This window comes from Amblyomma maculatum, chromosome 7, assembly GCF_055883805.1.
Source record: "Amblyomma maculatum isolate TAMU_Amacu chromosome 7, ASM5588380v1, whole genome shotgun sequence".
Taxonomy (NCBI): Eukaryota; Metazoa; Arthropoda; class Arachnida; order Ixodida; family Ixodidae; genus Amblyomma; species Amblyomma maculatum.
The window spans coordinates 101,051,598-101,065,736 of NC_139350.1; the positions used below are offsets into that span (position 1 = coordinate 101,051,598).

At 45.4% G+C, this 14,139-nt stretch overlaps 1 protein-coding gene across 1 annotated transcript in view; it reads right to left on the reverse strand.

Moving 5' to 3' along the window:
- Positions 1–14,139, reverse strand: part of LOC146184137 (whirlin-like) — a 167,564-nt gene that overhangs the window by 118,589 nt on the left and 34,836 nt on the right. The window contains exons 3-5 of the mRNA XM_084608495.1: positions 11,857–11,985; positions 6,267–6,392; positions 1,178–1,344 (exon numbers count right to left, since the gene is read on the reverse strand). Of these exons, the coding sequence (XP_084464621.1) occupies positions 1,178–1,344; positions 6,267–6,392; positions 11,857–11,985 (422 nt within the window). The remainder of the gene's footprint in view (positions 1–1,177; positions 1,345–6,266; positions 6,393–11,856; positions 11,986–14,139) is intronic.

Consider the following 14,139-nt stretch of genomic DNA (forward strand, 5'->3'; position numbering starts at 1 on the left):
ACAACTTTACCGAATGGTTTTGTCATGATGTAAGCTCTAAACACTAGAAACTGGTCACGCGGTTCACAAGACATCCCATGCTCAGTCGTTAACAAACTATCGTGCCAGAACTAATTTTATTACACATTTATTCACCAATTATAACCGAATAAAACGAGCTGTCATGAGATTATCTGATAAACATCGTGCAGCATAGGCTGTATGTTATGAGCAGTATTTGTATCACACAAGAATATAGGGCGTCATCTTTTTTTTTTTTTTTTTGCATTCTGCACGCCTTCTTTATGTTGAAAGTATTATTTTTGTTTTTGTTTTGCGTGCTTCATTTTTGTTCAGCCTTCATTCCGCACTGCTCCTCCTTCCTGGGCTACGCAGGTTGGAAATAGTGAATAAATTTTATGTAATAAATAAATGTAAATGAGTACGTGGTGTGAATCTGGTATACCGCGAATTCCCCACTCGGGAACATGAGCAACTTTGATGACACAGTCATGACACAATCACAATTTCTGTCAGAGCTAGTTGTTTCATTGCCGAAGATAGCACACTCAAAAGAGCACAGCCAGGCCAGGAGAAGAAAAAAGTAAATGCAAAGGAAGACACATGTTGTTCCGTCTAATAAAAAGCACATCCACGCAAGATAGCACCAGTACCCATTTTGCCTTGCGCTTGCCTTTTTTTTTTTTTTTGCCTTTTAATAGTGATGTTCCTCGGCTGTTCATTTCACGCAGTCGTGTCTCAAAAGTTATTCGGGGTTTAACTCGGTTCGACCGACGATACCGGGTGAAAGCTGTATTTGAATTACCCGCGCCGGGACACGTGGACTATGACATCATGATTAGGCCAGGAATAAGGCACACAAGGTCCAAGATCTTCGCTCGGCTCTGGCGTCCGCATGAATGCCTTCGCATTAATATACATTCGTTGAGCGGGAAGGGAGAATAACACCAGAGAAAGCGAAGCAAGAGAAATAATCATATTCAAAGGGTAAACCAGCCAAAAAAGACGCAAACACGAGAGAGAACTTCACAGGTCAGGGGCTTCACAGGGGGTGAAGTTCTTTCTCGTGTTTGCGTCATTTTTTGGCTGGTTTACCCTTTGAATATGAATTACCAACAGGCCCATACCATTCAGCCTTGCTTAAGAGAAATAATGTCCGATCGTGTCAGTCAATCACCTGCTGCGCTCCTCTTCGTCGCCGAGCAGGGCGGGGTCGCAGGGCACCTTGCCCAGGCGGCGAATCCGCAACACCATGCGTGGCGCGTGCTGCAGCACAGTGGCAGCCTCGTCGTGTGTCAGCTCGCCCAGGTCGTGCTCATTCACCGACACGATCTCGTCGCCAACCTGCGGACATGAGGCGCTCCGATAAATGCTCTCGCTCTCTCAGCCACAATGAGACGGTCGGCGCCCTGTTAGTCATCCATTACACGTGCCGGCCGCTTTCGTACGATCTTCGGGAATATAGCGAAAATACCAATAACTCGAGTTTAAGCCGCGCTGCCTGCCATTTTGTCTCTTAACTTTGCTCCTGCAATTTTCCGTTCCACATCTTTCTAAACGGCGTAAATGTTCACGTCCGATTTTATCAATAGTTATTTCCCTTCCAAGTTTCGACTACGAAGGAGACTACCGCCGGGATACTGTGCTAGTCCAGTGTCCTCAGACGCATCCCTAAAGATGGATAGACTTGAAACAACATTAATTACTCATTGCGATCCACCTACGCACAACCATACGTCCACAAAAAAAAAAAAAAAAAAGAAAGAAAACTATTACAGCTTTTAGAGAGAGCTCTCCGCAGTTGAAGAAAAATACGCCCTGTTCCATGCAGACCTTGAGCCTAAGGCCTTTTCAGGTCAGTCAAAACTCTTTCACCTAAGTTGCCTTTTATCGAGTTGAAAGACTTGTATTCAAAAGGAGTTGCACAGCAGACACACGGCGCTGGCGATCTCTTTTTAGCGTTTCCTTCGGAGGACGCTATCGAAGACGTAGCGCTAGACCTTGAAACCAAACGACTCTGAGGAAACCGAGTATCGCAACATAAAAATCAAATACGCGTGTTATACACGTTGTTTATAGTACATTTAGCTACAGTATGCTCACAAGCGTTAAATTAAAGAAGATGGCGCGTATCGGCGGTTAGCGTCAGCACGTGATATCTTCCAGCATGCTTACGAGAGTGTCGCAGAAAAACTACGTTATTGTGCCCAGTTAACCTTCTGCGAAACGTAAAACTCTTTTCTTATAATGCGTAAACGTGACACGAAAATGCACTTTTGCTTTCTTTATTTGTTACAATATAATCACTGATGCCCACTGAGTTGCAGGCTACGCCTTTCCAGCCAAAAAATAGATCAGCGATCTCCGCTTTCGGAAAAGACCGCTTCTGGAAAGGCGATTGAACTCATGTGTCAGCGGATGAAATTTTTTTGGGGGGGAGGTGTCTTTTTATTTAAATGCCTTTGCAGTGCCCGTGTGACACAGGTATAACTTTCGATGGAGGCGAAACGAAGAGGCGTCCGTGTGCTGTGCGATGTGAGTGCACGCTAAACATCCACAGGTGGTCTAAATTATTCCGGAGCCCTCCACTACAGCACCCCTTTCACTCTTTCCGCTTTCACTCCCATCTTCCTCCCATCCTTCACGGTGCAGTTAAGGTGTTTACAGAACAGTTGTAATAGACATTGCGCCTTTCCTTTATGAACCAAGTATTATTGTTATTGGCTCTAATTAATTACCTAATTAAGTCACATCAACCATTTTTTCACTTGCACATCTTTCCTTGACGCTCTATCTTAAAGTACCATTCATTTCTCGATATACCAACTAGTTCTTCTTTTACGTCGGCGACAAACTCATGCACACTTTTTCGAGACGCTCTATCCCATGGTACCATTCTTTCTCGGCTGCGGAGGTGATTACGAGGGACAACGACGACGCCGACGATTACGTCACTAGTTATTAGTTGGTTGCTATAGCTCCTCTTTTACAGCGCCGACAAAGTCATGCAGACCTTTCCTAGACGTTGTATTCTATGGCACCATCCTTTTTTGGCTGCGGAGCTGGTTACGAGGAAAAAACAACGGTGCCGCGAAACGCGCAGGAACAGGTTCCAAAGGGCTGCGCTTTAAATTCTGAGAGCAGTGTGGGATCTACACTGCAGAAATGCGAAAGCCTCACACGGTGCATCACGTTTGCTCTCATCATTATCGACTCAATGCACCGTCATTATCATTGCTAATGTCATCATTGTCATTATCACTAATTGCAGCGTCATTGTCATCGCTATTATCATCCTTACGGTAGACAAGGAGAATTATGGCGTGCGTTTCACGACCCCCGGCGTGGCGCCGTTAGTTAAAGCGTTCGGCATCCAAGGGATGGAGTCTCGGTTCTGAAGACAGATTTATTTATGGTTACGAGGAACAACGGCGACGCGCTGCGCTCTAAAAGAGATAAGGATGATCCGCATGAAGATTTTAAGTAGGCGCAGCAGGGTTTACGGAAACGTTTTTTATGGCGCCAGAAACACTTGGCGCACATATCAGAAGCACTGCACAGAAAAGCAACTAATTGTTAGGGAAAAAATACAAGCAAATATAACCAATTCAGTCTTCAGCATGGCGGCACAGTCCATGTGGACAGTGCTCGTAAATAACGCTATGTAGGAGTAGCCGTATATTAGCTCCCATGCCGTTTTGGGCCCCCCCCCCCCACCCCCCCCCCCCCCCCTTTCCCTTACTAGTGTCACGGAATTCAGTCGCGGCTTACAGGGAAGCAGCCAGCAGGAGGCCTTTATTGTCATCTTTGAGAAAATACTTTCGGGGATAGGCTTCGCATTATCTAAATTCGCGGACCTCAAAATCACGTTCAAGGAGAGAGATCCACGAAGGGCAAAGAGTTCCGCCAGTCGCCTTCGCTGCTGCAAAGCAAGACTGAAAGGGCTGCGTATTGCCTTCGGATGAAAGCTGACGCCACCTTTAGGCTTACTGGCGCACTGCAATGAAGAAGACGGGAAGGAAAGGGAGGCCCGGAGTAACATGGAGGCACGCTGGTATTCTTGTCGTAAAGTACTTAACAATTTCTTTTTTTTTTTCACTCCTGAAATGGCTTGCGCTTCGGGCGACGAGGATAGAGCATTCAAGCAAGTGTGAAGATGAGCTCCCAATCGTGCGCTGCAGAAGCGGAATCCTGCTTTCCCGCCGACTTTCGAGCCATGTTATGCAAGGCGCGTAACAAGGACACGCCCCTCCTCGTCGGTCGATAACAGCGAGCATAGCCTCCCTATGTGTATGTCGCCTATAATCTTCGTCGCGCTTCAAAAAGTAGAGCGCGGAGAGACAGAGCTGAGGACAGGGGAGAAGACGTGCGCGCCGTTTCATTAGCAGCACGCTTAATTAGCCCGTTAGAATATATTCCACCGTAACTGGCTACCCGCTAACCGCTAATTGTGCGATTTCATAGAGTGAACTTCCTTAAGAAACGAACACATGCGTGCACCTTTTCCTTTCCACGTGAATGTCCAAAGCGGATAAGCTCTTTGGAAAATATCTGTAAATATTTGTAAATCGTGAAGAAGAAACTTCGGGGAGCAGCGCTTAAATGCATTGTGCATTTAAAAGCACTGCGTCGGGTTGGATCGACCAAGCAAGCCCACACACCGTGAGAATTTACTACGAACTGCTGTTGTGCTTTCAGCCAGCGCTCCTGTAGTTTTTAGAGCTGGTAGCCAAAGTACATACATAAACAATATGAACGGGAATATGAGAGCTCAATTAGTACCGACTACTATAAATAATTACCTATATCTGTGACAAACGCATTTTTTTTTTCTGTTCTCTGACTAGTTTTCCTCTTGACATGCAAGCCCAAAACTTGTTCCCAAGGTTAGTGAAAAAATAATAAAATTTGCACTTTTATACAAAATGTTTGTTGACTGTCACACTGCAGCAAACGACTGTATGCTCCAACCCACTTGTTAATAGCAGAAGTGGAAAATCACTCAAGCATCGCGTACGAGCATGGTATATAATGAGCGCCCCCTTGTCTGAATGGCCACGCTGTCAAGTTTCGTGCCCCTCTATAACAGCACCCCAGCTACTAGCTTCGCTTGGAGATCAAACTCTCTTCTGTCGAGGGTTCAGGAGTGCAACTGTGGGCTGAACCTCCCCTCAGCTAGCAGAGCTACATCGCTCCCTCGGTGATAAGGGCCAAACCGCGGGCTCAAGTCGCTGCTGACATCAGCGAGCCTGGACTTGCGGTGTGGCTCTGAACCAAGACAACGACAACACCTCACAGCCATGTCTCGGAACAAGTAATCTCCGCCGGGCTTCAACAGGCTAGAAAACATACTTGCACGGTGATCGCCCGCCATGGAGACAAATATCGAAGCCACAGTAGATGCCAGCTCGGCGTCGTAGAAATTCAAAAAACTGAACAAGAACACGTCCGACCCTATAGTAAAGACGCCTTACACGGCTGTATTCATCCCGCTCAACGCACCGAAAGAAACAATCCCGCTCGACATAACAAATCTGACATACTTTGCTGGCGTGTAATTTGCTCAGATAGATTCCAACACTCAGAAAAATAATGGACGGCGTAATCTTATCTCCAATATAACTTAAGAGCGCAAACAGAAGACACCACAGAAAAGAAGAAGAGAACACAAGGACAGGCGCTAACTAACAACTACTTTATTCTTCATGGCAACAACGCATAGAGCTGAGACCACACTTGTGCAAGCAGACAAGGATCCAGCATGTCATTTGAACCAAGCTAGTAACGTCGCGCGCACAGGAGCTTATATTCGGCTTCGTACGAAGAGATTGAAGTATCGCTAACACAGCTTTCACCTTTTTTCTTGATATGAAAGGCTTCAAGTGCCAACCGCACGTGTTCAATTTTGCTTCTTCCAAGAATTGACGTTTCATCAAATCGCGGTGCACATTTGCAAGCTCGAATATGGGGCACGAGATGAACACCTTTGTCACCTTTGGATCCTTGTCTCCTTGCACAAGTGTGGCCTCAGGTGTATATATATGCGTTGTTGCTATGAATAATAAAGTAGTTGTTAGTTAGCGCCTGTCCTTGTGTTCTCTTCTTCTTCTCTGTGGATTGTCTTCTGTTTGCGCTCTTCAGTTCCGTAGAAAATCTCATCTCGATACGCGAAACGAATGCGGTGACGATGAATGTCTTCAGGACGCGCCAATGCTTCCCGTTGCACGTTCGAGGAAATTGTCATTAGCACCCGACAGAGAGGTTACCTGCAGACCGGCGATGTCAGCGGCAGAGTGCCGGTCCACACCGATGACGAAGACTCCTAGGCCGTACTCGACGCCGCCACGAATGGTGAGTCCCAGACTTCGGCCTTTCTCCACGTTCAAGCTCACCTGCGCAAGTCGGACAGAGAATTTTATCCCAAGACACACACGCACCGAACAACGCTAATATAATGGAGGCAGAAAAGGCAAACTGGCGTATTCGAGCTAGTTGGCACATAGCTTGAGCGGCGCCAGCACGAGAATAGACATAAAAACAGTTGTTGTTAGCCTCTTGAAGCACGGCACATGTCCACATGGGTCGACTGGACAAGGTGTAGGGCGCCATATACAGGGCAATTTCTACAGGCGACTGCGACAAAAATGTTGGTGCCAAGCAGGAATTTTGAAAAATGTAGCGATGAAAAGCGACAGAAGAATACTTGAAGTAAAATAACAAGCACCACGTCTCAGATACAGAAGAACACCTGCAAGAATTTTGAAAAGGGTTTACAAGTCAGCATACCAGTTGTAATCATGTTAGCAAATTGTACCCAACGCAAATCCTTTAGCGCTAACATCGAACGATAGTTACAGTGGTCAACTACGACAACATAAAAAAAATGTCCCCAACATTTGCTTTGGACTCGTACACTGTTGGCTCATATAATATATATATATATATATATATATATATATATATATATATATATATATATATATATATATATATATATATATATATATATATATATATATATATATATATATATAACCTGGTGTCCAAGCTAACTTGGATCTAGGTTTTAAACAATACGGTTTTCCGTAGCCCAGTGAAACCAATTCAGAGCTGTAGAGTCATCTATGCTAACCTCCAGTGTTTTTCTTTCACTGAAGTTCATTAGTACGGACTAATTCGCCATTTATTTAATTATTGGCTTGAGAGAAAAAGTGTTAATGCAGAAGTTGTAGATCTCGAAAAACGGATAGCTACGTTGTTTCCATTACGCTACGACTTACGCCGTCCTATTTATAGGCCTTCCAAAAATGCTGTCACGTGACCAGCTTTTATTTCAAATCGTTCACTAAGTGCGTACAACCGGCTTCATCGTGCACAGCAAGGCCCAGAAAAGCGAGTTTTGTTATCTCGGACGCCTCTCGAGGCTTTAAAGTGACGCCGCAGTCACGAGGAAGTTTTTTTTTTTATTGTGCCAGGTGCCATTTTCGGCAGGTAAAAATGTAACTTTACGTAAATGCTAGTTTGAAAGGTGCGTCAACGAAACCGCGCTGCTGCTAAGTACGCTGTAGCCGGGCGGATAAACACGGGGCCACTGAGAGACTCCTTAGCCAGGCTATCAGCAACCTCCTTAACTGTTACATTGCTATGACTCAGACCATATGCAGAAGGCTAAAATGGGGAATTCATATGCGAAATAAGGTGGTGGTTTGTCGGGTTTAACGTCCCAAAGCGGCTCAGCTGCTGAGAGAGACGCCGTAGCGGAGGGCTCCTGAAGTTTCGACCACCTGGGGTTCTTTAACGTGCATTGGCTTCGCACAGCACACGGGCGCCTTGCTTTTCGCCTCCATGGAAAAGGGGCCGCCGAGGCCGGGATTCGATCCTGCATCCTCGGGCACAGTATAGTCCAGCGCCTTAACCACTGCACTATACCGCGGCGGAGCATATTCGAAGTAAGCAACGAACACAAGGAATAAGAGTGTGTAATGACAGCCAGTGCTCAGTAAAGTGGGTCTAGTTTGCGCAGGGCAAGCACCACCGCCAGAAATTCCACTTGGAAAATTAGGGTGAAATCCGAAAACCTAACAAAAAAAAAAAAAACACGCTTAGTCTAGAAGCAGGCAGTATATTCGGACGCTTACCTGCCCTTTCATGACATTGACAGGCATCAGTTGAAAGGTTTTGTAAATGATCTAATAATCCATTTAAAATGGCGGGTGATCAGTGTTTTGCGCTATCAGGGAAATATCATCGTAGACAATTTCAACCGAAGACCCAATGATATTTGATGGAATGATGTTAGAAATGTGTTAGAAAAGGTTATAATTAAATATTCAAGGAAATTTTGCGTCAGTATTGTATGCGGGGTGCGAAACCCAGGCCAGTCGAGTCCAAAAAAAAAAAAAAAAAAAGCGGCTGGCAACAAAACACTGCCAGAAAGCGGTGGAAATGTGATTCGTATATTTTTAGACGAGTCTCAACAGTTAAAAATTGCAACCTAGATAACAAAGGTGATATTCGGGCTACAAGATAAAGGACATTGGTAGTCACAAATTTAACCTAAGCGCCTCCCACTCAAAAAAACTAAAAAAAAAAACGAGCAGACGAATTTTGTTAGCAGGAGAACCAGAAAACAACACAGGCCCAAATGCTAAAGTTTGTTGCACATGCACAGCATAAACCCTTAAAAGCGCATCTCTCCGTATTCCAGACCGGGGATATGCTTAACATGCGCAACATGCACAGGGCACGAGCTCCTTTCGCTGCAACATGGTCAATGTGAGCCCGCCATGGGAGATAGTGGTCGCAAATGACACCCACATGTTTTAAATACTTAACTTGAGCAATCATTTCTTGCTGAAATGTTAGAGAAAGATTCACAGGAACCTTAATTTAAAGAACAAGGAGAGCGCTCTTTTTTTACATTTAACGTGAATCGCAAGTCACGCAACCGATTCTCGAGGAAGCTCTCAAGTACGATTGCAGGCGCGCATGGCGGGATCGAATGTCATGTGCAGCTGCAAAAAAAAAAAAGAAAAAAAAAAAGAAAAAAAAAACACACGCGATGTCAACCGCATAAACATACGTGCGAACTCACTGATGACTGGGAATCGCGCATTGTCATGCTGACGCCACTTCAGCCTCTTCCATCTTGTGATGACAGTGAGGCTGACTGTTTACTGGGTGGTTTCCTTCTTGTATCTATGACATCTTGAGTCGCAATGTTTTGTGAAGAAAAGAAAATGCTGTACCAGTATACTAGAATTACTTCTCGAACGAAAAAAGTATTAAAAACGCTTCAGAGTGGCATATATACTATTTATTCCTGATGTCAAACATGGCTCATAAACCTTAATATTGAGAAGTGCTGCTAAGAAGAATTTTCAGCAGTACCTCCAATCCTGTTCCCCGTAACTACACAACTATCAACCATTTATACCTATTGTTATTTCCCGCAAATATATCGTAGTTAATAGAGCACAAAAATTTTGGCAAGCAATATATATATATATATATATATATATATATATATATATATTTTTTTTTCACTTCCTCGCACCGAAACAGAATTTTTACTCTATGAAATCGAAAGGTTGAGTACACATCATTAACATAAATTTCACGAAATCAACGCCACGCTGCGGCGGAGTAGCGACTCAGTCTAAGGAGGTTCGCCGGCACGTGGAAACGTTTCTGTTCCTTGGCGGGGGCTTCGTCTGCGTATAGACGCTGCCCTGAAACTTTTCCTAAAAAACATTGGCGATTTGCATGTCATGTCATGTCTTCATGTCAGAGCTATATGTGAAAATACCGCAAGATGTTATAGTGCTGTACAGTCATTATAGCCCTCCACAAAAAATGATGAAATCCGGATTAGGAGAGGTGTTATGCTAGCCGACACGACCACTCCCGCGTTATTACGCGCTTTTTTTACAGCAAGTATTCACCGGGAGCAGTTGGGGTATGAGAGAAAATGGTGGATGCCTTAGTAATGTGCGATCCCTTGGTGGCAATATTTTGCTACGTAACTCAAGGGACGAATTGCAAAGCATTATAAATGACCCGGCCAGGCAAACCAGAATGGCAGGTCTAAAATTATGCAGAAAACGGACGTAACGTTCAACGCTCTCGGTATTGTTCAATAGTCTCTGAAGGAAAGAGCAACTTATGATAAATTTTGCGATTCGCAGCAAGCGATAAAGGAGTAGGTAGTGACTGTAGATCTGGACCACGAGAGCGAAATAACTAGGAGTATAAGAATGGGGTGGAGTAGGTTTGGCAGGTACTCTCAGATCGTGAATGCCACTTTACTGGTATTCCTCAAGAAAGAGTAAAGTATATATAACAGCCGCATCTTACAGGTGCTTACCTAGAATGTACAGTCTTTGTCAAAAGTATACGGCCCAGTGGTTTTCTTCTAAGCCCCGTAACCGGGCTTGTATAGCAGCTCTGGCGTTCCAAATGTCATAGATGACAAAACTAGTTCTTATTCTTCTCTAGCTTACATTCATATTCCAGTATTGCTACCAGAAGCTGCGTTACAGGGCTTAGAAACGAAACCCTTGGGCCGTATAATTTTGACAAAGACTGTACAAACGTGGAGGCTAATATTAAATGCTCAAACTAAATTGAGAACGAAGCAGTTATCTGCAGAAAGAATGCTATACCATATATGCATGCTACAACGCTAAGGGAAAGAATGACAGTACCGTCGGTCCGGGAACGAACGCAATTTAGTGACATTCTAGACGAAATCAAGAAGAAGAAACAGGCATAGGCGGAGCATGTAATGAGAACGCAATACAATCAACGGTCGCTAAGGACAACTAACTGTGCTCTGAGAAAAGGCAAACGTAGCACAGCACGTCGCACCTAGCTTTGAGCGTAGCAGGGGTGGCAGAAAGTAGGTGGGCGGTTGAGATTAGGAGGATTGTGGGGTTATGCTGGTGGCAGCTGGTGTACAGAGGACAGCGTTAATTGGAGAGATGCGGAAAAGCCGTTGCCCTGCAGTAGGTCATGAGCAGTCTTTTTTTTTTTTTTTGTGGATTCTTGATTTGGATATGTTGCTTCCGCTTCGTAACAAGTGGTCATTACGAAAAAAAAAAAAAAACTTCCGCAAGTACCCTATAGCCGAATTACGTAGGTGTCCCTAAAGTCTGTTAATCTTCATGGAGGTTTATATCCGATATGTAAGTCGTCGCTTTGTTGTTTTCACGGTTATTGCTTCATTAACCCCAACCATGCCAGCTGTCTCTTTTATTGTTATTGCATAACCGGCACTCTAATCGCCATCCATAAGTCGCCGAGGCGGCAATCCAAATTCCTGCTCAAAAGCAATTTAGGCCTGATGTGTAATCAGGTTGATGACGATGATGATGATGATGATGACGCAAACAAGTATCATAAGCATCGCCGATTGCAGTGCAGCGGCTCAATAGTGTCTACACCAAGCGAATTCAAAGATGGAAGGATATCCAGCCCGAATTTTCGAAACTCCCGTCTGCTGAAACTTGGTTAAAGTAAATCCTCAGTACTACATATCTGTAAGCTGCCCTATAGCCTCCAGTGCCCCATCCCCTTGGTCTACATGGCTGTAGCCATAAGCCTTCTAGCAACGCGGCGTGTTGTTCCAGCAGGAACAGCATGTCAGAAAGGACGCTTTTCCTACCAATCCGGTTCTCTGTCGGCGCGCTTCCTTGACCACGTGTTCCACCGACGTCACATAGCTTGTAAACAGGTAGCAGTCTATTGCCCACTTCCGTGGCTTGGTTGAGCAAAGAAGGAGCTGTGAAAAGGCTTCCCCCAAACAGCCGTCGAAGTCTTTTCATTGCAGGCTGTAGCGTCGTACATGTGGCATACCTTGTGCACTGGCGCCCCCCACTGGTCGGGAGGAGAGGTGGGGCGGCCGTCGCGCGTGACCCAGGCGTAGCCGCTGTGCTGGGACGGCGAGGCAACGCTCAGCCGCAGAGTCCGGTGGCTTTCCAGCACCTGCGTGTGTATGCAATCATTGCAGTGCAACGACTCAGTGGCCTCCAATACGGCCCCTCCCATTCATAGTCTGAGTTGACTGGGGTGTTAAACCTTGTAAAACAAACCGCATGAATTTGTTAACTATCATAATAACATAACTATATACATGCGCGCGCGCGCGCGCGCGTGTGTGTGTGTGTGTGTGTGTGTGTGTGTGTGTGTGTGTGTGTGTGTGTGTGTGTGTGTGTGTGTGTGTGTGTCGCCAATATTGCATTAAAATCAGGTTCAGCGAGGCTAGTGTAATCATTGGTATAAAATCAATAGTACTTCACATAGACTATCTTGGATAAAACGACTGCCTACGACCCTACTCTAGCAAATTCAAGCATTTGTAAGGTCTGTTGTCAATTTTTAATGGTTGCTAAAAGCTGGCTGAAACATCCTGTATAAAGTGGCTTAATCTTTTCAAATGTACAGAATTGAGAAATATATGGCTAAGTAAGAGACACAAAAGCGCCTTGTCATGCAAGCACGTATGAATTTCCGTACAAAGACAGCTTGCCTACCCAGTTACCCAGTTCAGTAACGGTGGTTCAAAGAAGAGGTGCTCGACTTTGTTGAGAAACTCGCTGTCGGCCCCAACTGCAATACGCCCTCACCCTCGCTCGTGTGTAACCCGAATGAATTCGCCACGCTTTCTGAGCTGAAACGCAGCGGCATATTGCAAAACCTTGGCAGCAAGTATTTAGAGACTGGAAGCGGTATACCCGCAGGATGGCGCTCAACGTGGGCCGCTTCTCGTTGCATCAGGCGCGCAGCTAATTAAGTCCTGCCAATAGTCAGAACACGCGCTTCGCCATTTCTTCATGTGGCGTGAGCGAAAGACGACACCCTGCCGTTTGCCTGAAGCAGTGTTCTCTATTGGCAATGGTGTGCTTTACATGGTGATCAAAATGAGACTTTACGGATTTTAAAACATAATGAGAACAGTACACAAGCGTTGTTTCATAAATGGGTTATGCGGCCAGGCGGACAGAAACTGCGAGAAGAAATTTTGAATGAAACTTACGAACTTTTATTCACTGCAGTGGGCATGCCTGCTTATATTCACAACTTGTAAGCAATGAGACTGTAAAAGCATTCATTTTTACACTATTTTAACGCGCGCATTTGTCCTGAGATGTGCACGGCTAAATATATGCCACCTCGAACCGTCTAATTTCGCATGCGAGAATGCGGCATTCGGCATGACGCTCCTTTCTGGTGGGACGCGACTGTCTCGTTTGACAAGAATGTAGAAAGACAGGAGAACTTGACGACCTTTCGTCCTTGGCCCGAGAAACTAAATACTCACTGTGCAGAGACAGAGAGGGGCGGGGGCTGTTTCTTTATGTGATTTTTTTTTTTTATCTGACCAAGAACGAAAAGCTAACCAAACGTTCCTGCTTGGCATGAGCGCAGTACGAATTATGTACGCCAGTTGCTGTTTTCGATTTTCCAAAACCGAAAGACGTAACTGGCGTGCAGATTTTGGGTTACATTAGAAAATTGGTGTCCTTAGGACCTTAGTTGGCCCCTTTGAAAACCTAAAAATAATGAAAATCTTTCCAGAAGAGCATACAGTACTGCCCAGAGACACCCTGCCACCGGTCCTTCGTATATGTGGCGTTGTTACTGTGTTCGCCTCACTACCAGCGACACCGACAGCTGCATCGCCCTCTCCAGCACTGTCCGGTGTCAGCGACGCGCCCTATCAAGGCACGTTAAAAATGAACCTAGTTATAAGATAGGACGTTCGCAAGTTTAGCCCGATTACGCTCTCTTTACCCGGCCACTGCAGCTTCTCAACGGGCTACATCAGCCGGATGCAGGCTCACGCTTTCGTCTCCGCGTGTACAATAGAGGCCGAAGCAACTTTCGAACACTATCCTCATCTATGGTTACGGGAGGTATGAGCAGTGTGAGTGCGAGCGCGCAGCACAGGGTATGAGACGGGGACGTCACATGTTACGCCCTCGATGACACCTGCAATACCGTCATCATCGACGGCACTAGTGACGCCACCGGTGACGTCGCCAATGGCGTCATGATCATATGGTCAATGATCAAGGTCATGGTGACCAGCGGTCGCCGGTCACTTGACTGCTCTGGTCATACCACGCATATCATGGC